This window comes from Actinia tenebrosa, unplaced genomic scaffold, assembly GCF_029948245.1.
Source record: "Actinia tenebrosa isolate PJP-AT-01 unplaced genomic scaffold, QUT_ActTen_1.0 PGA_scaffold17__23_contigs__length_9995812, whole genome shotgun sequence".
NCBI classification, from domain to species: Eukaryota; Metazoa; Cnidaria; class Anthozoa; order Actiniaria; family Actiniidae; genus Actinia; species Actinia tenebrosa.
The window spans coordinates 7637980-7662012 of record NW_028292577.1 but is presented as its reverse complement, the minus strand read 5'-3'; the positions used below and the strand labels follow the sequence as shown (position 1 = coordinate 7662012).

The following is a 24033-nucleotide window of genomic DNA, read 5'->3' as shown; positions in this document are numbered from 1 at the left end:
CAAAACATTCATCATAAACAGTTCTTGCAAGCAGGCCATTGTAATATAAGCAATAATTTGATTGGTCAGAAATAAACCAATCACATCAAATGCTACAAAGTGAAAGACGTCTTTTCTCATGCTTTTTGACGCGCTGTGACGTCATGTCCCTTCCCTATCAATTGTCCAGATTTGAATATATCGGGGGTTGACAGCCCTGGATATAGTTACATTTTGTCAAGCTAATAAAACACAAATATTCATGCCAAAAAACTTTTCATGCTTTGTCTATTTTAATCATCGCTCAGGTTCCTGATTTCAGACCATATTATTATGTATTTCCCCTTAGTATCATTTCTTTGTTTACCAACTATGCTTGAGAAGACAAATGAATATGAATGAGAATCATGCAAGAATTTTTTTTCGTAAGGAAATGACTTGGTCTAGCTAGAATTGAAAAATTATTTTCCCTAACTGGATCAGATTCGTTGTAAATGACTTCAGAATTCATAATCTTGAACTTCAATCCATCTAATTAATTTGGCTTTTATCCAACAAAGGTTTTGTTTGGTCTCCCCTTGATTTAAGGGGTTTTCTCTAACTTCTCTAGTTTTCCCCTTCCTCAAAACCAAACACTGAATAGATTCCAATGGACCCTAACAAGGCTAACATATAAAATACAAAAAAAATTACACCTTTTCTCAATGTAGTTTGTGGGATTTATTTTGTATTTTCATGTTAACCTCGCATTCATTCTGTGAATCATTAATTAGCAGGGCCGTAGTTGGTCAAGTTTCAACCAGACCAACTTTCGGGGAAAAAATAAAATAAAAATATTTTTAAAATGTAAAAAATGTAAGAAAAACTGAAAAATTTCAAAAACTGGACAAATCAGAAAATGTCCCTGATTAGCCATGATCAGCCCAGAGGTTGTTTCAGGGCATCATTCTATTAACTATTAAAGTAAGATTTGAGGTATGATGAGGGCAATTCTCTTTTTAGTGTGGCTTATAAAAAAATCTTTGCTAGAATATCTTACTATAATACTTTTGCATTTTTCATCAGATGCCATAATTAAGTATTTCTTAGCAGGGCTAAAAATAACAGCAGGCCATCAGACAATGTCCGGCCAGTGCTGAGACTGGTCTGGTCAAATCTTTGCCTTGTCAGTCATTTTGACCAGCATTGTTCAGCCAGAAATAAGGTATGACTAAGCTAAAACTAATTTGGCCTGTGATGATGACCAGTGTCTGATCAGCTGTCATTTTAAGCCATGCTTAGTATAATGTTGCCCTAAATTTTGTGAAACTTTTTGTATCCAAATTTTCTTTATCAAATAAAAATGTGATAATTACAGTCAAACCACCTCCAGCGTGAACACGTAGAGGTCATTAATGACTTTATTTTTGGATTCTTCATTTCATTATTCAATTCAAACATTCATTATTGAAAACGAATCTTCAAAGCCTAGCATATACAAAAGCCAAGCATTTATGCAGCTGAAATGCAAAAACGACTTTTTGTGCAAGGAATATGTAATGTTAATGACTTACCTTCTGTTTGCACAACAAACCAGAGCCTACAAGCCAAGTTAATAATATTGAATTAAAAATTTTTTTCTTTTTTTTTTTTTTTTTTTTTTGAATATTGAAGATTCATTTTCATTAATGAATCTTCAAATTGAATAATAAAATCAAGAATCCAAAAATAAAGTCATTAATGACCTCTACGTGTTCACGCTTGAGGTGGTTTGACTGTAAGCAATAAGGAGAAATTAATAAATGCAATATTATAAAGATGTCAATAAATTTGTAGAATGTGTAATCAGATCTATAGGCGTGTGCTCTAACAAAATGATTTTCAATTCTATTTTTTCGTACAAATTTGTCTAGAAAAGCTAGAGATAGCAAAGGATGAATGAAGTTCATTAAACTGTAACTTGCCATCCTGAGTGCTGAAATCCCATTGCAAAATACAGCTTGGCGCAGTCATCATCCTTATCTATCTGCCAATCAAATGTGACTTGTTTGTCATCAATGCTGATTGACACACGCACCTTCCCTGGGGTAAGTTTATTGACTTCAAAGATTATTGTAGACCCTCGCTTGAACGGTGGTAGTCTTGTTGTCATGCAGGTGCCATTTACATACACCAGTCCCTTAGAGTTGATGCTCACCGATCCCGGGCATTGCAGATTTTGTTTTGGGTTGCTAAAGTCGAATGATGTTGTTGTTAAACCTATGCCATCACCGTTGCTGTCATCACCTGTTTCGTCAATCTTGAACTGAAGTGAGGTACCTACTCTGTAACTCATAGTTTTAGACCTTAAAACTTTAGAACTATCTGGGAAGATTTTAGTTGCTGTTCGTTGGTGGTTGCTTAGCTGGTAGATAACCAGCTTGTTACGGTTGACACAGTCTTCAGGAGACCATTCTGTGGAAGACGAAAAGAGAATTATTTATTTATTTATTTTGTTTTCATGTCAGGGCAGGGGCACCACAACGGTATAGCCAATTACTATGGGCCCGGTAGTGTTAGCACAGGCACTGATGATGGTCATCACCAACGTCTCAACATGGGTCTTTTTGCGTCTGCTTTATACTGGGTTATATAGTAATGACAGACAGACCCTACAGTTTTAATTCCTTGTCTATGTTTATGTGTATGTCATCTATCTAGAATTCCCCACAAGAAGAGTCTTTTCTCTTTCTCTCCCTTCTTTAGGTAGGGAGGGATAGCCTCTGCTGATGTAGAACGTTTTTTATTGATATACATCATTGTACCACGACCCATGATCGTGGAAAAACAAAACCAATTTTGACCCCCCTGCCCTCAATTAATACCTAAGGAAAATAGCTGTTTAAAGAAATGAAAATAGTTGAAAGAAAATTGTTACCAGGGAAGGTTTTTCATAGCATGAATTTAGTGGTTGGTGATTATAAATAAGGGTTACAAACTGTATGTGTTACATTCTACACACCATGTGGATCTAATGTAGTAATTCCATTTCTAGGGATGCTCCATGAGCTCCAGCGACCATCCTTCCCAAATCTCCCACAAACACGGAATGTGTAAGAGACATGAGGTTCAAGGTCTGTCACAGTATATGACATCTCTTCTCCAGTGTATACAGTATTGAAGACGGTGCCACTGGCATTCTTGTTGTCACTGCAGCAGCACTGTAGTATATACTCCTGTATTCCACTGTAATCAGTGATTGATTCACAATCTGAAAAAGTCTAGGACATTAAATAAAAAAGAAATAAATTTTAAATATTGTACTTACAATTTGATGATGGTGATGATGGTGATGGTAAAGATGATAGCAACGGAGATGGTAGACTCTTCCACAGTCTCTCGCTCGTCCGTTCCATCTCCACGCTTAGAGACTGTAACAGTACAATGACCGAAAGGACTTATGGGTCCCAAAAACTTGGACCCAGCGTGCTTTGGGAACCAAAATACTCGTCCACAGTCTCTCTCATTTTCCCCGCCATCTTGAAAATATTGAAACGAGAGAGACTGTGGACGAGTATTTTGGTTCCCAAAGCACGCTGGGTCCTAGTTTTCGGGACCCATAAGTATTTTTGGTCATTGTACCGTTACAGTCTCTAAGCGTGGAGATGGAACAGACGAGCGAGAGACTGTGGAAGAGTCTACGGAGATGGTAGTGATGATAATTTAATGATGGTGCAATGATGATGATGTAATAATGATGATGACGATACAATAATGATGATGGTGATGAAGATGATGGTGATAATGATAACCATGATGATGTTGTGTGGTGGTAGTGGTGAGGATGATGATGGAGATGGTAGAGCTGGTGGTGGTGGTGGTGATGGTAATAATGATGATGATGGCTGTTGTGAACAATCCACACCATACAGTAATGTGTCGGTAAGGTGACAGTAAGTAGTCAGTTTAGTGGTTGGTAAGTGGAAGGTATGATAATGAAGAAGTGTGGTGGTGTTAGTGGTGGTGATGATGAGGATGGTGGCTGCAGTTGTGGAAGCAATGATGATAATGATAATAAAACGGCAATTAAAATACTTCACTCACGTCATCCCACTCTACATGCATTCCTCCTGGACGTTCTGTCAGTTCAACTATCTGTAGCGATCCTGTCATTGAGATTTCACCAAGGTGATTGATGGTCTCAATAAATGCTTCTGGACTTTCTTCAAATGTGACAGAAAGAGTTTGAGAGATACATGGCACACTTGGATACCTGCAAAAGGAATTTTACAAAGTTAATAATTATTTAATTATTTAGACTGGCCTTCCCAATACCCTGAAATAACCTCTCGGCTTATCAAAGTCAGGGCATGGCTAACTCACAGATAAAACCGTGAAGCAGCCTCTGGGCTGATCTAAGTCTGGGCAAAGCTAACTCACAGATTGATCCTTAAAGCAGCCTTTGGACTGATCAGAGTCTGAGCACACCTCTCTTTAAAGAATAGAGACCTTTAGATTCGACTATGACAATGAGTACAAATTTTTAACTTTTAAAGATTAGCACTGTCATTTCATAGTCCTGGTTGTGTATGTAGATTGAAGCAATTTTAAAACTCATACTCTTTCTCGTCCTACAGAAGGTAGGGAGGGTTAATCTATAGGCCTTACCTATTTTCTGTTAGGGTCAGGTTTTTCTTTATTTGATGCAGTTCTTCTAGCAACATAGAATCTTCTTTTTCCAAAGTAGTATTACCTGGTTTAAAGGAAAGGAAAGATTACATATCCTGTCTGGTATATGTTTTCCCACATATATGTACTGCTGAATTTAATAGATGTGATCTTGGTTAAATAATCACCACAACCATTATCAATAAATATAAAATTATCATTATCATCAGTCATCATAAAACCTTCATCATCATCATCATCATCATCACTATCATCGTAATCAATATTATCATAATCAACATCATCATTATTGTCATCATTATCATCACCACCCCCATCATCATCATCACCATCATCAGTCATCATAATTACCCTCATCATCACCACCATCATCATCATCACCACCACAATCATCATCATCATCAGTCATCATAATTACCCTCATCACCACCACCATCATCATCATCTTCCCCATCATCACCACCACCATCATCATCACCACCATCATCATCATCACCACCACCATCATCATCATCATCAGACATCATAATTACCCTCATCACCACCACCATCATCATCATCACCACCACCATCATCATCATCATCAGACATCATAATTATCATCATCATCATCATCATCATCATCATCACCACCACCATCATCATCATCATCAGACATCATAATTACCCTCATCACCACCACCACCACCATCATCTTCCCCATCATCATCATCATCATCACCACCACCATCATCACCACCATCATCATCATCACCACCATCATCATCATCACCACCACCATCATCATCATCTTCCCCATCATCATCATCACCACCACCATCATCTTCCCCATCATCATCATCATCATCATCACCACCACCATCATCATCACCACCATCATCATCATCACCACCACCATCATCATCATCTTCCCCATCATCATCATCACCACCACCATCATCATCACCACCATCATCATCATCACCACCATCATCATCATCACCACCATTATCATCACCACCACCATCATCATCATCGTCGTCATCACCACCACCATCATCATCATCATTGTCATCATTATCATCATCAGAGTCAACCCCTACCTTCTTTTATTACTTCTTGTACTTTTTCCAATTCTCCAGTGATTTTATCTTCAAGATTATTCAAGGGTTCTAAATCTTTGTGTCCAACATCATCGATTGTAGCAAGGATCTCCTTCTGCCTACCATCAAGGGCTTCAAGTACGTCATTCTGAATCTTGGTGAAGTTAACCTCCACCTCTTGTCGTGCTTTTGAAAGACTGTCCTTGACAACTTCCTTTGTTGAGGTTAAATCTGTGAGTTCTGAACTAAAAATAAATAGTATAGCATAAAAATTTGAATTTCTAAAAATATCAACTGTCAAAATAATGTTTTGATCATGAGCCTCTGAGTTACAGGAAATGGTAATCACTTCGCAATAATAAGTATGGCAATATTTACTTTAGGTAAACTTGGTATTTTTCAAGCTTTTGTAAGGTTTCTTTGATTGATTGTCGAGCCTTGGTGATGACCTCCTCTTCACTCATTTTACAGCATTATTCTCTTACCTGAAAAATTAACATTAATAAAATTATATTACTTCTATTTCCCATAGTTTTAAAATTCCCATTTTGAAAAGAAATTGCAATATATTGTCTGCGTCATTTTGCTGATTCTTTGGCTATATTTTTTTAAGTTATCTATCACTAAAGAAATAAAACAACTCTAAAGAGAATAAAAGAGAAGCTGGGATAACAAAATACTTGCCCAAGCAGTTTAGACCTATTTATTAATTTATAATTTATTAATTTATCAGTCAATAGCGCAGCACAACCGTGACATCATAAAAACGAAGACAAAGGCAAAATTCGGACAAACAAACTTACAAGTTTACTTTCAACAGATAATTTCCACAGCCGATCTCAGTTGATCTTAGTTTACATGGGTTATTATTGTAACTTTAAGTAAAGATAATAAAATCAGTTCTATAATCCTCGTAGTGGTTAAACAGAATGCAATGTTGGTCTGAATCTTTAAGCTATTTTTAGAATCAGTGCGCTGCGCTATCAAAAACAATTAATGATAAAAGCATTTATTTGACCAATCAATAAACAATCAATCATCATTGAATTAATAGTATTGATCAACAAGCTGATTAATTAGATAACCACTTCATCTGTCAATCAAAACTGTAACAAAATGTCAAACGTTGATTAAATCCAGCAACAAATATAATCTTCATAAATCATTCATAGTCCACCTACTGAATTACTCAATAAACATTGAGGGAGGGGATTTTACCAATATGACCAAATTTTCTTCAACCTCTTAAAATTTTCATGTCTTTTATTAAATGAATTAAATTCCAATATTGTAGATTAACGAATAAATGAATAAAAATGAGTAGAGAAAGACGCTAAACTGTTTACCAAAATAAATATTTGCTTAATAAATGTAGCAAATTAACGCACATTACTTCTCGTTATCGATATTTGAAGCCTTCCTAACTGCAAGAGGGGAATAGAGCCTTTATTATTTATTAGAAAACGAAAAATATCAACCTTGAAGCGTGAGCAAACTGAAATTTGAGGTTTCTGAGAAAAAAACTTCAATAAATTTGAAGCGATTTCTCAATAAAACAACCTTCATTTTTGACGAGAAAAAAATCTTTAAACAAAACGATTTTCAAACTAAAAGCCTTTTTGGATTCTATAATGATAAGACTTACCATTTATTGTAGTGGATGGCTAATTCATCATTTTCAAGGAATATTTTTTTAATGTTTTCCGAGGGAAGAAGAAAACCTTATGACAAGTCTTTCAGCTCAAATGACAGCAGTCGCTTGAAACCATAATCATAGCATGCGCAGTAGCGCCCCTTAACCACAGGGAGCCCAAGATTAGATTTATCGTTATCTATAAAATGAAAAAAAAACAACAAAGCTTTAGTAAATTTTTCTAGGATTTACTTACTTATTTCATGCAGTGTTTTTTCTTTTTTTCTTCTTCTGAAAATAAACTTTTAAAGTGAAAAGGTTTTTGTAAATGATTTCTATGGGATATCTCCCGCGATATCTAAAGCCAGCGGAGTATCCAACAAATTTATGAATTAAAAACAAAATGGCGGATTTAAGGTGACGGAGTTTAGTTCATAACATTTGTTATTTTTGAAAGAGGAAATGCGAAGATAGTGTCAAAAATGGAGCCTTATGGCTTGTAAAGTAAGGCTGAATGTCGCGTGTTCTTCCAGGGAAAAAAGATTTCTGGTAAATACCGCGTTTTGCTTACCCTGGGGCCCAGAGGTTATTGCATTCTCGCTCCGGCAATATTACTGTGTTCGCTCGTTCAATGTTCCGGGAAAAGCGAATAGAACCTCTGGAGCCCAGGGTACGTTTTGCTTTAAATTCATAAATATAAATCACATGGTATTAAGCTCATTTGTTTCAAACGTCTATTTGTGTATCAGAAGATTTTCTTCATTTTTCCTTTACCCAGGTTATTGCATATGAAGACTGGCTTCTTGAGGACGTCAAGAGATGCGTAGAAATTGTCTTTCAGAAACTCTACCCTGATGAACAGATTTTAAGGGTCTGTAAGCTACAAAACGAGTATCACTTTGATCTGCCTGCACACTATACTGTTGGAGATACTCTTACAGACGCTGGCTTGATTTTTGCCATTGAACAAGAACAGAATCCAACAGAGAGGTATATCTCAAATGAATAATTGTAAAAGGGATGCGAATCAGTCTTATAGACAGAGAGGAGGGTGGGTAAATTCTCCAAATTTCAAGTGAGGCAAGCACCCTTGATTTTGATAAATACAAAAAAATGCACCCCTCCCTGAGAGAAGCAAATTTCATAGACAGAGGGGAGGGGTGAGTGAATTTTTATAATATCGAGAGGTGAGATGTGAGTGTGCTACCACACCAACCTCGATAAATATTGTGATGGATACAAAAAATGCACCCCTCCCAGCCCCTGTGAAAAGCAATTTTGTAGGCAGAGAGGAGAGGTGGGTGAGTTCTGCAATATCAAATGATGAGAGAATGTATACACCTACATGTACCATTTACTGCTACCACTATACCAAACCTTGATTCCAATGAGAAATGCCTTACAAATATTTTAGGAATTCAAGTAATACTTTTTCACAATCACCTGAAGAAAACCACACCAAGGAAAAAAAACTCAAGAGAAAGAAAAAATCAAAAAATCAGAAAAAAGTTGACAAAAGAAAGAGAATGAGTAAAAAGATAGCTACAGTGCTGGAAAGATGGACTGTTTCCAGTGATGACAAAGTTACATCCACAACAGAAACATCAATGAATTCATTGGCTGAAGGTAAAAATAGGTTTGAACCTCAAGGGGCTGCCCTTTGGGAACAGCAGATATTATGGATACATGTAAATGAGGTGCAAATGAGACAACAAGCATTGTTTCAACCCGATAGCCTCACTTGGATGATTCTTAAAACAAAGAATATCTCATAGAGGGCTCAGCTGTAATGACAGCTATTATCAAGACTGATCATCATTATGGTATGTGGTGGAGGGGGGGGGGGGTGGGGGAGAATGTTTAGAATAAATAAAATATTTTAATGCTTTTTTATTCATTTAGAAAATTCTAGGACTAGAAATTTGAGATTTTTTGACCTGGAACAATATATCCCAAAAGAAGCAGACTGTTTTAAGATTCCAGACTTCTAAGGTCAACAATGAAAGGAAGTTCATTTTTGAGAGTAATTTAAAGTGTTAGTTGGCATTTTAGCTTGTCTTACAAGACACTAAGAATGTAATCACGAGATCATCATTTGATCTTAGGTCATCATTTTAGACAACCTTGTAATCTGATTCATGGACCATCTGGTTTTATTTTATTGCTCAGGATTTTATTAAAATTACTAAAAACCTTCAAATATTATTAAATGTTATTAGGGCTAGGCTAACCCACAGATCCGATTGGAATTTAGCTATTTGGCTCGGATGTCCAAGTAAAACATTGTCAGTCCTGTCTCACTTAGAGTCGTTAAATATAGAGGGCCATGAGTTTACCAGTGCTAAGTTGGCTACACTGTCACATGTCACTATCTCTAAAAAAACAAAGATGTTTAGCTATTTATATTTTGTGGAGGGAGAAAAACTAGAAAAACCTGGGGAAAAAGACACTCAAATCAAGAGATAGACCTGATAAACTCTACTCACATTAGATGAGTCCATGAATCAAACTAAAGACCCCAGAGGTGATAGATATTGTCTATGGCTGCATTATATAATTTATGAGTGTTTTATAATGTTTATTAGTTTAATCAATTTGTGTCAATTTTGTCTACCAGACTGTAAGCTGATGCCACAGGTCGTTGAAAAGGTGCCATGTGAAGACAGCGAGGTGGATGTTGAGGTACAATAGAGTGCTTTAAAGAGCTGTTTAAATTACTTAACCCTCAAATAATAACAGATGTTAGAGTTATACTCTATTGCCTTCAAGCCATTGTTGCATTTGGGTCGTATTGATTGTATTGATCCAAATGCCTTGACTTGAAGCAATAAGCGAAAACAAATAAATTGTTTGGTACAATTTTGGGACGACTTGAGCGAGTTCTAAAAATCACCCCAAAAAGTCACTTATACCGTTTTCATTTTAACCCCTTCAATCGTTATAGGCATGCACTAATACTAATGCTGTTTGCATTATAGCATCATATTGTTTAATAATGAAGTAATATAATTTTTTCCAGACAATTGAAGATGAAGACCTCTAGTTTGTTCACAGTTAAGCATGCATCTGACTTCAGAGTTACCAAACACATCATCTGTATGGCAGGGAACATTAAAGATCAAAACCTTCTAATAGTTTAATTTTGAGATGTGCAGCCATTTTCAAAAGTATCGCGGGAAGGCATGAGATCTAGAGCAAGGCAATTTTTGGCGAAAATGTAAACAAACAATTTCTTGGTCTTTCTCAGCTATGTTAACTGGAACAATAGATTTTTCCACACGTAGCCTCACATTCAAGTACCTGAGAATAAACGTTAATAAATGTATGAGGTCCATTACCTGGCTCTCATGCCTGCACATGTTACTTTTGACAGTAATCCTCACATCTTGGAATTGGACTTTTCCTCATAATATAAAGAACTGGTTTGTGGAATACAGCCATGTTTGAGCATGTAACATCATTGTAAATACTATTATATATTGCCTCTAATATGAATAAAAGTTTGCTTTTTGCTGTTGCATAATGATAGAAAAACACAACAGAGTCGGGCACAAATCTCATTGAAACACAACAAGTCAGAGTTTAGAAGTTAAATCTTACAAAGGCAGGGAAATTGGAAGCCATGTGGACTGGAACAGTAAGTTCCTCCATTAATTTGTAGCTTCATATTCAAGTGCTTGAGAATGATTTTATGTGGGTTAAATAATGAGCAAAAACATGGTTGCTGAGTGAGTAAGGCCTGTCATATTAGAAGAACCAAGAGAAAACCCTCAAAGCACAGAAGAGAACCATTAAATTAATACTACTTGCAATGTGATGGAAAGTATGAGGATCAGCCATGAACACAGGGGTGTGTGTCGAATAAGCACTAATTTATTTGCATCAGTGAGTGCGAAAGGATATATTGAGGAGATATTGGATCAAATTAGAATTTAGTAGTTGGTTTTTGCAGAGGGAAGAAAGAAGAAGAACCTGGAAAACCCTCGAAGCACAAGAGAGAAACAACAAACAACTCAACTCACCTACAACACCAAGCTCATCGGGACTTGAACCCAGGTTGCATTGGAGAGAGGCGAGTGCTATGCCACCCGTGCTTCCCTAAAATGCACATCCTCTGTGCCTCTCCAGAAAAATGTCAAAGGTAATTTTGGTTGGAGCAAAATTTTGAAATTTGTGGACAAATTTTCGAAAAGATGTTGTACATTGAATTGTTTTTCTTTAGAAACATTTTTTGTTTTTTTATTTTCAATTGACCTAAAAAAAACAAGTAGCCTTGTTGAAGGGAAATAGGAAAATCTGGAGAAAACCCCTCAAAAGGTAGGAGGACTGTTTCAAAGATTGAGGAATTTTTGAGTGCACATTTGGTATTTGGGCAATGCATTGTCGATCCATAATGCACGTCAAGCGTCTATTGTTGACATTCAAAGCACACCTTGTAGACAACTGAATTTGCATTTCGCGCGCCCTCAAGGATCAACACTCCAATTTCCTTGACTGTTGATGTAAAGCTGACTCTGATCTCCCCCTACGAACAAGTTAAAACCATATGTAGACCACACTTGTTGTCTATTGTTTGATAAGCAAGTCTATTGGATGTGAAGAGACAGTTTCGTGGCGTATTTTTGGGCGAAGCCACTCATCACTTCGGAGACCATTATTGAACTGAAAGCTTTTGCACATGTCTTCAGTGTAAACAAATACTATCGTACTGGCGGCACATTTACTTATTCGACTCTAGTTGTCAAAACCATGCAGAAAAAAATTAATAATTGGTTTTATATATTCTTATGGCTCGTGATAAGTGAAGCTCTAGGCAAGGCCAACGACGAGGTTACTCTTTCTCTCAACACCAAGCAGAATTACTGTCCGTATTTCAAAAACAGAGGGCCTTCAAGACAAGAAAATTTAAAAAACTGTACCTGGTATAAAGATAATTCCTGTTGTGTTAACTCTGAATTGGAATTCGCTTTTAGTCAGCTGAATCCTATTCCCGGAGCCAGTGAAGAATGTGCTCGCTACTTGAACTATTTGTACTGCTATATCTGTGCTCCGGATCAAAACACTTTCTTCGAACGTTCTACGATGATTGTATGTGAAGAATTCTGCGATCGAATTTACAATGCCTGCAAAAAAGCCGTCCTAAAAGGTTTGGAAATCAAGCAAATGTATGGCAGTGGGAAGGAATTCTGTGAAGGAAGAAGATTTGTTACCGTGAAGAAGTCGCTTCAGAGTTGTTTTAGTTACGACCCGAACAGCGGGAACGTAAAGAGTGGAGTGGCGAGGGTCACGAATCTTTCGTCTGTTTGTTATGCTTATTTGTTTATTTATATTTTACAAACGTTCATTGAATCTTAATTTAACATCTTTTCTTCCTACGTTAATATTTTGGAGACTGCTGCGTACTCTTGTGACCCGAGATGGAAGATAGCGGAAGAGAAAGGATGTAAATTAATAGTGGGGAAATTTGTTTACTCTTGCATGACGAATGAATGAATTTATTATGTAAGCTACACATATACTCTTCCAATATTCCTCACAGATCACCAATACACAGGGGATTTTCTGAGGAACTAATAATTTAATACTGACTCAAATAAGCCTGCACTTTCACTAGAATAGGAAGCAATCATTCATAAGCATTAATTAAGGTTAAATAGGACACTATATACAATCTTTAATTAATTTGATTTGCCAAGCAACTTTCAACAAACTTAGTACGTAATTAATTTATCTAAAGAGATTGGGAGATTATATAAGGTCGATGCGGGGTATCTCCGACAAGGTGCCCTTACTCGCCATCTTCATTTGCATAACATACATCCTTAAAATAGCAATAACAATGACTCATAGGCTCGATGACAAATGGCATACATAGGTATCCCCAGGTTATGACATTATGCTTTGATCATATTAGTAGAATAATTGTTGTTTACACATCCCTTTATGTAATATATACAGTATGAGTGGCCGAAAATATCTTATTCATTTGTTGTGCTCACTCATCAGATATATCCTCAACACTTGGAGATAAAATCAGTATCTCAACGCTGCCATGTAATATCCCTATTTATCACTTTAAACATTTTTTTAAACTTATGATCTTTTTGCAGACCAAAAGATTTTTTAAGATTTTTTTTTTTAACTTTCACATTTTAGTCATCTATGATGTAGAAAATATTCGTTATACTCTAGTGTGTGGACCACTCAATTTTAATGCTTTTTGGTTAATATTTTATATTCCATATAAACCTCAAATTTCAGAAAAGAAATTGTATATATGACATTTAAAGGGATTCCTATAATGTTTTCATTGGATGGACTTCAAAGTGTACAAGCTACCATGTGACAGTGAAATGGCCTTCTGTTGACAGTGAAATGGCATCCAGTGGTCTCATTGGCTTCACTAATAGCATGTACAAGATAATAAGCCCTACAGCGAAATGGCTTCCTATAGCTTCATTGGCTTGACTATAGCATGTATGAGTTACGATATGCCATAATGCTGAAATGGCTTCCCATAGTTTCATTGGATTGACTACGTCATTGGCAAGTTATGTGCCATGACAATAAAATGGCTTCACATAGTTTTTTGATTGACTTTAGCATTGACAAGCCTCATGTATGCCAGCACTGAAATGGCTTTCCATATTTTTTTTTCAAACAGGTTATAACATTAAACATTGAGCTAAAGTAGTGAAATAATCTCCTTAACATATTATATCATTGTGTTCAAACCAAGATAATTCCATTCATAGGAAACAATAAATTATAATCAAGACGTATTCATAGGAATATAAACAATAAAATGCAATTACAATTTCTGGCCTTTGTAAAAGTTAAATAGTTTTTAAATGTACTTTCCTAAAAGTTTCTCCATCACAGCTGTAGTAAGCACCATCTCGCTACTAGTGAAATTGGGGTTACTGTGTTAAGAAAGAAAGAAGAGATTGGAGTTGAGTTACTAAAGGTAATAGCACATTTGCATGATAGCATCATTGACCTCTACTACCAGACTCCCTTGCACACTTTCTTTTGTTCAGTTAATTAGCACCTTACTATAATGTCTTACTATTCTTATGAGGGAATAAAATAAATAAATAAGAAAGACAATTTGTGAAGCATTATGGTAGTGGGAGTCAAATGATGTCATCATGCAAACATCCAATTGCACAATTTCTGAGATTAAGGTTACTGGGAAATGAAACGATACATGGGATTTCTCCATAATTCTTCACTGGGATCAAGATTTTGTTTCCTGATGTTTGGCTATAATATTAATAATAATAATAATAAACTTTATTACCATGTCAAAATATTTAGCTATAAAGCTAATTGAGGACACAACATGAATTAATAATTAAATATTTAACCGCAAAAAAGCAGCTGGCTGCCATTTTGGATTTTCACTCGAGGTAATTATCGTGTGATAGTGCGAGTTTCTTGACCAATCCAGCGTGCAAGATTTTCTATAATCACCTGCATATTTTTACTAAAAAAATCTATTCTATAACGATTTGAAACATGGTAGTTGCAAGCTGCATGCTCAAATTTGGTTTCTATCTGCCTTTCATCAAAAATAATCAGGCAGTACCTTTTATATTAATTTTTTTGACTGGCAGCAGCAAAAATGAATTTCACAACAAACCATTGAAATGTTAGAGTTTGCAGAATATCAAAAATCACTGTAAGTCCCAACTCCTCAATTCATGTATTGAATCACTTCTCATGAGGCTAGGGATATGGGATTATGAATATTAAAGGGATACAGGCAAAAAAGCTTTAGCAATAAGGAATAACAGGGAAAATATTTTGAAGGGACAAGACAATATTTTTTTGGGACAAATCAAAAATAAGTTTTTAAGGATAATATTATTGGTACTTTTGGATGAGGGTTACCTGTTCTCAGAATTATTGGGACAAGAATCGCCAACGAGGGAGACTCTGCTAACAGAAAAGTCCTAAAAGATAGCTAAGATTATCAAAACCAAAAAGATATATATATATAGCTACATTACCTTTTCACTTATGTACCACTGCAGCTGTAATCAAAGACATCACACCAATGAGTAAAACTTCAACTTGAAGTAAACTAGCCGAACTTTCAACATCCAAATCCGCAGGCATAAAGCACTTCTTATTGATCTCACTAGCAACAAGAAACTTTCTTGACAAACAGAACTCTGTTCCAGTATTATAGGTATCCTTAATCTTGGCTCCTTTGAGCGTGGCATCTCCACACGCCTCGTATATTTTATCACAAATTTCGAGACAAACAGTCAGACGTTCGTCTCGGTAGAAGAGGTTTTGATTCGGAGCGCAGACAAAGCACATCAGACGATTCAGGAGTCCAAGGCATTTTTTATTCGCACCCATAGGAGGTGGGATGTTGTCGAAGATGATGTTCAACTCCTTGGACAAACAACAGGACTTGCTGCGGTACCACGTACAATTTTGAAGATCCGGTTGAGGTAAAGGCGCGCGATTCTCAAAATAAGGGCAAAAATTTTCCACTGCTTCTACGGTTTCTTGAGCGGTACTCGAAAATACCACCGAGATTATTACGACGCCAAACAAGAAGCTATCTTTACGATTCAAACTGTGCCAAATATAAATCCTCATTTTCAAACTCCGGGTTCTTTCTTTCGAAGAACGAAAGTCTTAGAAAAGATTCTCTTTAAAGTATCTATTCTCTAATCCTTGACCCAAGAGAGTATGAAGAAATCTGCTCTAGCCTTCGATAAATCTAAGCTGTTCTTCGAAAACGACCCTCACAGGTGTCGAGTTACTTTGGACTTCTCAAATTTAAATTATACATAAAGTTAAATATTTTCTTTTGACGTTTGTCATCCATCAAAATTTTGATGTTTACTTTACTTTAGCACACGATAAAAAAAACGTCAAAGCGATTATATAGAAAACATGCTTTAATTATAACTTGTCGTTCTAAATGAAGGTACACTGTACTGTATAATGGTTCTTGTGATTGGAAGATTGCTTTGTATTTAATTTAGTTTTAATTGAGAAAACGATTACAGTTTATTTTAAGTATTACCTTCCATTGTTCTTTTTCCTGCCTTTGTAGTTTAAATATTAGTTTATTTTTTGTTTTGTTTTGAATTTTCTTTCGCCTTTCCCTCGTTTCTTAATTTTGGATTTCAGCTCTCTCTCGCTCTATCTCTCTGTCTCTTTCTCTCTATCAAAAATATCAAACCTCTCAGTTTGCCTTTTGTCTTTCATATTCAGTTTTTCTCTTTTCATTTCATTTTCCTTCCTCTACTCCTTTCCCATTTTCTCGCTTTTCTTCGCACCTTTTTCATTCCATTCCCTTTATCTTTTTTCGTTACTCTTCCTTCGTTTTCCATTTTTTCGTTGTTTGCTTCTCCCTACCTTTGTGCCCGCGTCTTCCTTCTATCGCTGCTTTTCTCATCCCACATTCCGTTTCCTCGGCTCCCATCACATTTATGCAGCCTCTCCATCTCTCAAGCATTGATATATAACTTCACAAAAGATGTTATAGAAAAAGACAGCCGTCATCTCTCTTCATCTACCGGCAATATCACTCCCATAGCATTAAGAATATTGGAGGCAGGTCCAGCCAGTCCCTCCTGACTACTGAACGACTCCAACAGGTTTTTAACTAAATTCAAGTCTACGTCCACGGGAATTTGGTCTTCCTCTGACGTCACAGTCTCTTCTGACGTCATTTGTGACGTCATATCTGAGGACGATTTTTCTTGGTTTGTTGGGATCTTTATCGTAGGATTCGCTTCTTCTTGCTGAGTCTTTTTACTTGATACTTTGACGGGTTGTTTCTCTTTCTGGAATTTAAAATGGTCCCAGTGATGAACCTTGGGGCACAGGAATAATATGTTGGTGATTCTATTTCCCATTCACAGGGACCCAAATCCCGGTCCTAGTGATGAACCTTGGGGGAATCCCATATTGGTAACCCTATTTTCCATTCCCAGTGACCTAAATCGCGGTCCTAGTCCTGAAACGCAATAGAGTGGCCGCTAGGAAACGAGAAATCGGTTAATTTTGCGATTTGATTTTGTATTGTGAGTATTGAAATTTACGACAAATAAGCAGTCTTACCTTCTCAAAACTCTTCCCAATCATGGTGCTTCCTAACTGTCTGTCCATCTCTTCCATGTACCTCAAGAACTCCTCGCTTTCCTCTGGAACGTCTTCATCATTTTCTTCAACGCTGCTGTCACTTAGATAATCTTCCTCATCACTACTTTCCACCCTTTCTTCTGTTTTCCCTTCTGCAATAAAGAGAGAGCAACCCAATCAGATGCTGGGGAACGACATCGTCACGGTTATGGTAAGGTGTGGAGGTAAGTATTTCAGAGTTATACGAAATTAAAGTTTAAAATGCAACCCAAACCTAAAAGCTGTTTCATGGTGTCCATAAACGATTCTGCATCAAAATGTATTTCTTCATTCTCGTCCTCTCTACATGAAAAACAAAAACCATAGAGTTAAAGAAATTGTCAACGTTCGTTTCATTAATGCAAGCTTCAAAGCAGGAAGGAAATCAAACTTCCAATGATGAATTGAATCTTTGAACCATTATAGGAACGCATGAGCTGGATTGAATGTAACAAAAGAAAAATGGTCTTCAAATTCATGGTAAAATCAATTGACCTTTCACTGTGAATTCTTTTGAGTGAGCAAGAAACAATGGTTCCATGTTAAACTTGATAAAATACAGTATATGTACGAACACATCAAGTCCAACCTCGACTTGAAGCCATTGTTTTGCGGTCACGCGAGTTAATTTGACAAAGGTCTATTTTAGTAAAGTAGCTTGGAGAAATTTGAACAACTCACCCGGGAAATTCTGCTCCTTCATAGCTTGACACCGTATCTACAAAAGATTTCATCGATTCTGTTATTTTGCCCAGGTTGAATTCCTCCTTAAAGATAGAAAGAAAAACATACTATTATACCAAATTATCCCAATTTTAATCAAAAATTGGATGGTAAATAATCCTTTTTCTTTTAATTTTCTTTTCTCCTTCTTCATTCTCTTCTTCCTCGTATTTTTCTTCTCTCCTATTCCTTCTTCTCCCCTTCCTATTTTCCCGTTTCTTGACATTTTCATCTCCTGTTATCTTTTTCTCAACACCTCTCCTTCTCTCCCGGCCCTCTTCTCCCTCTCTTCCTTTCCATTTGCTAATTTTCCCATCCATTCTTCCTTTCCCTTCTTACTTCCCTTCTTGCACAGTGAAACCTCTCCTTAAATGGAGTAATGAGGGAGGAAATATGGCGGGAAACTCTAAAGATGAAACGCATACGCGCGTGTATGCACTACGCCCTTGCAACGGAATGCAGCTCAATTTGGAGGACAAAACAATAGGTTTCAAATTCTCATGAAATTTAAATTATTTTGTTTTGTCCTCCAAATTGAGCTGCTTTGACTCACATGCGAGGGGTCTATTGGCGGAAAAATTTACATTGCCCCCCTTGCCCTCGCTACGCCCATGCTCGTTCACACAATATCTCCATTCAAAGACAGTTACCTTTTGTCCATTTGCAACAGGGGCTTGTTCTGTACTAGCAGTCATACGATACTTGCTTAACATTTCATCTAATTCTTCTGGACTTATATTAAGCCAACTATCATCTGGTAAGAAAAAGATTTATCCAAAGCGATTCAACCAATATATCCAAACTTCCCTCTCTTGTTTGCCCTCCTTTTACTTTACTTTTAATCTTATCTCTGGTTAAGTCACAGATATGACCCTGAAACAACCTCTTGGCTGATCTAAGTCAGGGCACGGATAACTCACAGATAGAACCCTGAAACAACCTCTGGGCTGATCTAAGTCAGGGCATGGCTAACTCACAGATATAACCCTGAAACAACCTCTGGGCTGATCCAAGTCAGGGCACAGATAACTCACAGATAAAATTTGAATTTAGCTTGTTAAGTTTTTCAAAGGGAGGAAAACTGTAGAGCCAGGAGAAAAAACCTCGAATCAAGGGAGAGACCTAACAAACTCTACTCCATGTGATGTAGAGTCCAGGAATCAAACCAGAGGTTTGAGATAAGTGCGTGCACTACAGCTATTCTACCATGATTCATCCTATACCCTGTTTCCTATACTTCACGTATATCATCTTACCATCTTCTCGTGGTAATGCTTTTTCCTCTTCTCTCATCTTGTCAACATTTATTTCAATATTTTGTAACAGAGAAAGAACAGTGCTTCCCGGATCATCTGTTACCACATCATCAGGATGAAATGACTCAAGAAAATGCTGCTCAGCATCAGATAGCAGTTTCATGTACAACTTTGATCCCTCTATTTCGTCCTAAAATTATATTTTAAAAAAAATTGTAGAATATTATTATTTACTGTATTTTTTAATCATTTTAGCATGACTGACTGACAGACCTATCAACTGACTGTCCACCTGACTGACTGACCCTTGACTGACTGACTGATTGACTGTCCGACTCACTGCCATGTGACCGACTGACCAACTGACTGACTGACCAACTGACCGACTGACCAACTGACCGACTGCCAACTGAATAAACTGACTGACTGACAGATATACAGATTGATGGACTGACTGACAAAAGACCTGGCCGACTGAGTGATTGACTTCTAGTGGTTTCCAAGCTTCAAGACTTACTTTAAAGTATCCTTGCTTCTTCAGACATTGAAGATATCTTTCCCACTCAGCACCAGATGGCTTGTTTACCGACTAAAAAGTAGTTTTACATCAAGCATTAGTTACAGAGCGAGTGTGCAGCCATGATTTCTATGAAATAGTCCTTCATTTCTCACCTGTTTTTCAATGTTGACTTTGCTCTTGGAGCAAAGAATTTCAAACCCACATGTCTAAAATAAAAACAACTTTGTAAATATCTGTGGGAGTTGTTTGCCTTTGGAAATTTCAATCCCCTTCATGTAGGGAGGTATGGGCATTTTCAGAAACTACACAATATCTTCTCCTCAGACCCTCCCCACCCCTTGGAAATTCACATCCCCCTCCATGGGGAAGGTATGGATATTTTCTGGAACTACACAATATACCCTCTTCAGACCCTCCCCACCCCTTGGAAATTCACATCCCCCTCCATGGGGGAGGTATGGATATCTTCTGGAACTACACAATATACCCTATTCAGACCCTCCCCACCCTGTGGAAATTCCAATCACTCTGCATGGGGTGGAGAGGGGGGGAAGGGGTATGTAATTATTTTCACTCACAATTTTCATTCCAAGCTGATGAGCTTTGTACAGAGGATCTGTTGATGAAGGTAACTGCCATAGTGACTTCTTATTGGGCTGAAAGTTCTGCTGCATCATTTGTGCATATAGACATCTGGTGAAGCAGACCTGATGTTTAAAAAAGACAAGATATCTCAAACCTACAAATTTTATCAATACCCTGAAACAACCTCTGGGCTGATCTACGTCAGGGTACAGCTAACTCACAGATATAACCCTGAAACAACCTCTGGGCTGATCTAAGTCAGGGCACGGCTAACTCACAGATCAAACCCTGAAACAACCTTTGGCGAGATCTAAGTCCAGGGCATGGCTAAATCACAGATCGAACTCTGAAACAAACTCTAGGCTGATCTAAGTCAGGGCATGGCTAACTCACAGATAATATTGGGATTTAGCATGCTAGGTTTTGGGGAGAGAGGAAAATCAGAGAACCAGGAGACAAACCCTTGAATCAAGAGAGAGTCCTAACAAACTCTACTCACATGAGATGCCAAGTCCAGAAAACGAACCCAAAGGGTTACAGGTGAGCGTACTACTGTTATGCCACCCTCAATTCCCAAAATTGTTTACCAATAGCTTACGACACTTGCAGGGGCAGATACTCCCAAAAATATAGGGGTGGGGGCTTCACTGAATTTTGCAAATGAATTTTACAGAACTTGGAAAATATATTTAAAAAATGATTTCTAGTTTATCTTACCCTTGTCATTATTCTTTGTTTTGGAGAGAAATGTTTTGCTTCACTTGCAGCCTAGACAAGATAAAGATACTGAATAATGAATATCACAAGACCTTTTTATTACATACATAAAATTAATATTACTCAATTGTTCATTATCATTGGTGTCACAATCAGTCTTTAGTCCTAGTATTATCATCATAGGATTATCATCATTGTAAATGGCAACTACAGCAACATTAACAGTAGTAGCATCATCATCATCATACCATCATCATCATAGTCATCATCATATCATTTTCTTCTGTCATAGTAACCATTATCATACCATCATCATCATAGTCATCATCATATCATTTTCTTCTGTCATGGTAATCATCATCATACCATCATCATCATAGTCATCATCAACATCATTCCCTTCTGTCATGGCCATCATTTTCTTCTGTCATGGTAATCATCATCATACCATCATCATCATCACCATCAAGATCAATATCTTTCTTGCCATTATCAGTGTAGACATTAACATTGTCAGCATTATTATCATCATAATCATTGCTAAGCAGTCACTATTAGTGTTGTCACACATGTTGGGGGAGTGAGAATTGCATGAGGACACTAATAGCAGCTGCATAATAGACTACATAATCACCTCTAAATTACCTTCATATCTATGGGATCCCTATGGTAGAAGGCCTTCACTGCAGCACTAATAAGAGATGGCTTCTTATCCAATACATATTTAATGGCAGGAGGGATAAAACAGTTCACATAGTGATAAAAGTGCTTGGCTTTATCAGGATATCTAAAGTAAAGTCATAAAAGGAAAAAAGTTAGCCATGTCCCAACTTATATCAGCCCTGAGGTTGTTTCAGAGTATAATCTGTGGGTTAGACATGCCCTGACTTAGAACAGTCTAGACGATATTTTAGCTTTCAATGAAATTCATGTTTTTTCCTTTGGATTCACTTACCCTTCCATTCTCCTCAGAACAGCTTGCTGCACACTGGGGCCTGCTATTGTGTTGAATGGCCCATGTATCAGCTCCAGTGCTTTAGACAGTGATGGGATCCCTGTGGGAAACATGGTGATTTCCCTGGGAGTGGAGGGTAGGGGGATAATGTGCAGCTTGCCATCATGAATGAATACCTTAAATGGGAAATTGATTGTCAGGTTTTAAAACTTTTTCTTAGTCTTACATAACAAAAGATGTTAATAAAAGATTTTTTATTCTTTTATAGAGGCACACACGGAATCTTCTTAATTATTCCTCCAGTGAGCTATCTGTGGCAGGTGTTTGCCACAGGGATCCCAGCCTCACACAAAAAAAGAAAGTGGAGAGGAGGTTTACTTCTACCTACCCTGTTTTTACTAGTTTCTGGATTCAACCATTTAGGGATCTCATGTGCAGCTTCCATCAATAGAAAATCTCCATCATCATCTTGAACACTAATAAAATACAACTAGAGTAAGTAATTTTCAATCAATCACACATTCAAGAGCTCAAAGGCAAAGAGCAAAATTGCAAATGACATCTATTTTAAGTTGAAATCGGAGGGAATAATTGCTCAGCCTTGTGAGTCAGAGTTTCATGTCTAAAGTGTGCATGCAATCAGTGTCTACCCATGCTTCCCAATAGTATTTACCTTACAACGACATCTGGATATTTTGATGTAAGTTGAACAAGAAGGAATACAATAAACCATTCATCCTCAACATTGTCTCCATAGTTTGTCTGACCAAAAATGTGAGCCAAGGAATCACCTGTTTTTTATCAAATAACATGATAATAACTGACAACAAAATAATAACAAAAACAATATAACAACTCATTAAGCTCAATTACTGAAGGAATAACTGACTGGCTAACCCAATGACTGACTAGCTGACTGACCAACAGACTCCCTGACTGACTGACTGACTGACTCTCTGACTCTCTGACTGACTGACTGACTCTCTGACTGACCAACAGACTCCCTGACTGACTGACTGACTGACTGACTGACTCTCTGACTCTCTGACTGACTGACTGACTAGCTGACTGACCAACAGACTCCCTGACTGACTGACTGACTCTCTGACTGACTGACTGACTCTCTGACTGACTGACTGACTGACTGACTGACTGACTGACTGACTCTCTGACTGACTGACTGACTGACTGACTGACCAACAGACTCTGACTGAATTTCTTCCTCGCATAAGAAAAAAATTAATTCTCTTAGTTGAACGACTAAAATGTCAAAATCAGATTTTTCAACTAGCACAAGTTATAAATCAAGATAAACTTACCTTTCCTTGGAACGAACGACAAGGCAAAAGACTGATCTTGCCAAATATAATCACCAATATATTGACTTAAATAAGCCAAATACCCAGCTAAAAGGCTCTTGTATTCCTCTTCAGTTCGTTCTGAGCCTTCCTCGGTGTTATTTCGAACATAAATCCTGTATTCAACACTACATTCGTCCATTTTTGAGAGAAACGTCAAACTCACGTTTTGTCCGCCATATTGATTTTTTGCACATGCGTGGGCTTCCTGTGTTACAATTGAACTTCTAAATTGGGTTTCCTGTGTCATCACATATTAATTTCATTTTTTTGCGTTTTTCTATTTCAACAATTTTAATTGTCGTAGCTTCTGTAGATGCTTCATAATAGGCATAAATTGGGCGTAATGTTCCCCATTTCAGTCCACGTGTCATTCCCTTGAGAATTAATATACAGATATATTGAATACAGATACAAGTCAAA

General features: G+C 37.0%; 5 protein-coding genes and 1 long non-coding RNA gene across 8 annotated transcripts; 3 read left to right on the top strand and 3 right to left on the bottom strand.

The window, feature by feature from the left end:
* Positions 1–253: 253 nt before the first annotated feature.
* Positions 254–7452, bottom strand: LOC116299316 (cytokine receptor-like factor 3). Its single transcript, XM_031707954.2, has 7 exons — positions 7354–7452; positions 6087–6193; positions 5709–5953; positions 4606–4690; positions 4042–4210; positions 2960–3218; positions 254–2412 (listed from the first exon to the last, which is right to left on the bottom strand). Exons 2-7 carry the CDS (start codon positions 6170–6172, stop codon positions 1907–1909), a joined length of 1350 nt encoding a protein of 449 aa, XP_031563814.1. The 5' UTR covers positions 6173–6193; positions 7354–7452; the 3' UTR covers positions 254–1906.
* A 294-nt stretch (positions 7453–7746) lies between these two features.
* On the top strand, positions 7747–10852 carry LOC116299300 (uncharacterized). Of its 2 annotated transcripts, none has more exons than XM_089031738.1 (5): positions 7747–7890; positions 8120–8331; positions 8756–8967; positions 9967–10023; positions 10361–10852. In XM_089031738.1, exons 1-4 carry the CDS (start codon positions 7834–7836, stop codon positions 9984–9986), a joined length of 501 nt encoding a protein of 166 aa, XP_088887864.1. In that variant the 5' UTR covers positions 7747–7833; the 3' UTR covers positions 9987–10023; positions 10361–10852. The 2 variants fall into 2 exon arrangements, with proteins under 2 accessions (XP_088887864.1, XP_031563791.1); XM_031707931.2 differs by having other exon boundaries at positions 9959–10023.
* Positions 10853–11763: 911 nt separating this feature from the next.
* On the top strand, positions 11764–12696 carry LOC148910406 (uncharacterized). The gene has a single exon (XM_089031736.1). The coding sequence runs from the start codon at positions 12091–12093 to the stop codon at positions 12694–12696; it is 606 nt and encodes a 201-aa protein (XP_088887862.1). The 5' UTR covers positions 11764–12090.
* A 304-nt stretch (positions 12697–13000) lies between these two features.
* On the bottom strand, positions 13001–16122 carry LOC148910405 (uncharacterized). The gene is made up of 2 exons (XM_089031737.1): positions 15357–16122; positions 13001–14264 (listed from the first exon to the last, which is right to left on the bottom strand). Exon 1 carries the CDS (start codon positions 15958–15960, stop codon positions 15361–15363), a length of 600 nt encoding a protein of 199 aa, XP_088887863.1. The 5' UTR covers positions 15961–16122; the 3' UTR covers positions 13001–14264; positions 15357–15360.
* A 125-nt stretch (positions 16123–16247) lies between these two features.
* LOC116299299 (protein ecdysoneless homolog) lies at positions 16248–23791 on the bottom strand. The gene is made up of 15 exons (XM_031707930.2): positions 23572–23791; positions 22926–23043; positions 22641–22728; positions 22253–22428; positions 21943–22084; positions 21298–21348; positions 20574–20702; positions 20148–20201; positions 19993–20064; positions 19476–19665; positions 18870–18973; positions 18178–18263; positions 17732–17799; positions 17437–17609; positions 16248–17159 (listed from the first exon to the last, which is right to left on the bottom strand). The coding sequence occupies exons 1-15, from the start codon at positions 23750–23752 to the stop codon at positions 16872–16874; spliced, it is 1920 nt and encodes a 639-aa protein (XP_031563790.1). The 5' UTR covers positions 23753–23791; the 3' UTR covers positions 16248–16871.
* On the top strand, positions 17812–20225 carry LOC116299301 (uncharacterized). 2 transcript variants are annotated; one of them, XR_016120064.1, is made up of 3 exons: positions 17812–17976; positions 18890–18976; positions 19546–20225. It is a non-coding gene; the product is annotated as an uncharacterized LOC116299301 (long non-coding RNA). The 2 variants fall into 2 exon arrangements; XR_004197455.2 differs by lacking the exon at positions 17812–17976 and having other exon boundaries at positions 18850–18976.
* Positions 23792–24033: the final 242 nt, after the last annotated feature.

Excerpts from the sequence above, each read along its gene's own strand:
- LOC116299316 (XM_031707954.2), bottom strand. The coding sequence starts at position 6,172 with ATGAGTGAAGAGGAGGTCATCACCAAGGCTCGACAATCAATCAAAGAA. Across the intron at positions 4,211-4,605 it reads CTGACCCTAACAGAAAATAG|GTATCCAAGTGTGCCATGTA; the intron begins GTAAGGCCTATA and ends TTCCTTTTGCAG. Across the intron at positions 3,219-4,041 it reads TGCATGTAGAGTGGGATGAC|ACTTTTTCAGATTGTGAATC; the intron begins GTGAGTGAAGTA and ends TTAATGTCCTAG.
- LOC148910406 (XM_089031736.1), top strand. The coding sequence starts at position 12,091 with ATGCAGAAAAAAATTAATAATTGGTTTTATATATTCTTATGGCTCGTG.
- LOC148910405 (XM_089031737.1), bottom strand. The coding sequence starts at position 15,960 with ATGAGGATTTATATTTGGCACAGTTTGAATCGTAAAGATAGCTTCTTG.
- LOC116299300 (XM_031707931.2), top strand. The coding sequence starts at position 7,834 with ATGGCTTGTAAAGTAAGGCTGAATGTCGCGTGTTCTTCCAGGGAAAAA. Across the intron at positions 8,332-8,755 it reads GAACAGAATCCAACAGAGAG|GAATTCAAGTAATACTTTTT; the intron begins GTATATCTCAAA and ends CAAATATTTTAG. Across the intron at positions 10,024-10,360 it reads ACAGCGAGGTGGATGTTGAG|ACAATTGAAGATGAAGACCT; the intron begins GTACAATAGAGT and ends AATTTTTTCCAG.
- LOC116299299 (XM_031707930.2), bottom strand. The coding sequence starts at position 23,752 with ATGGACGAATGTAGTGTTGAATACAGGATTTATGTTCGAAATAACACC. Across the intron at positions 20,202-20,573 it reads ATCAGCTTGGAATGAAAATT|ACATGTGGGTTTGAAATTCT; the intron begins GTGAGTGAAAAT and ends TTTTTATTTTAG. Across the intron at positions 18,264-18,869 it reads CTGTTGCAAATGGACAAAAG|GAGGAATTCAACCTGGGCAA; the intron begins GTAACTGTCTTT and ends TCTATCTTTAAG.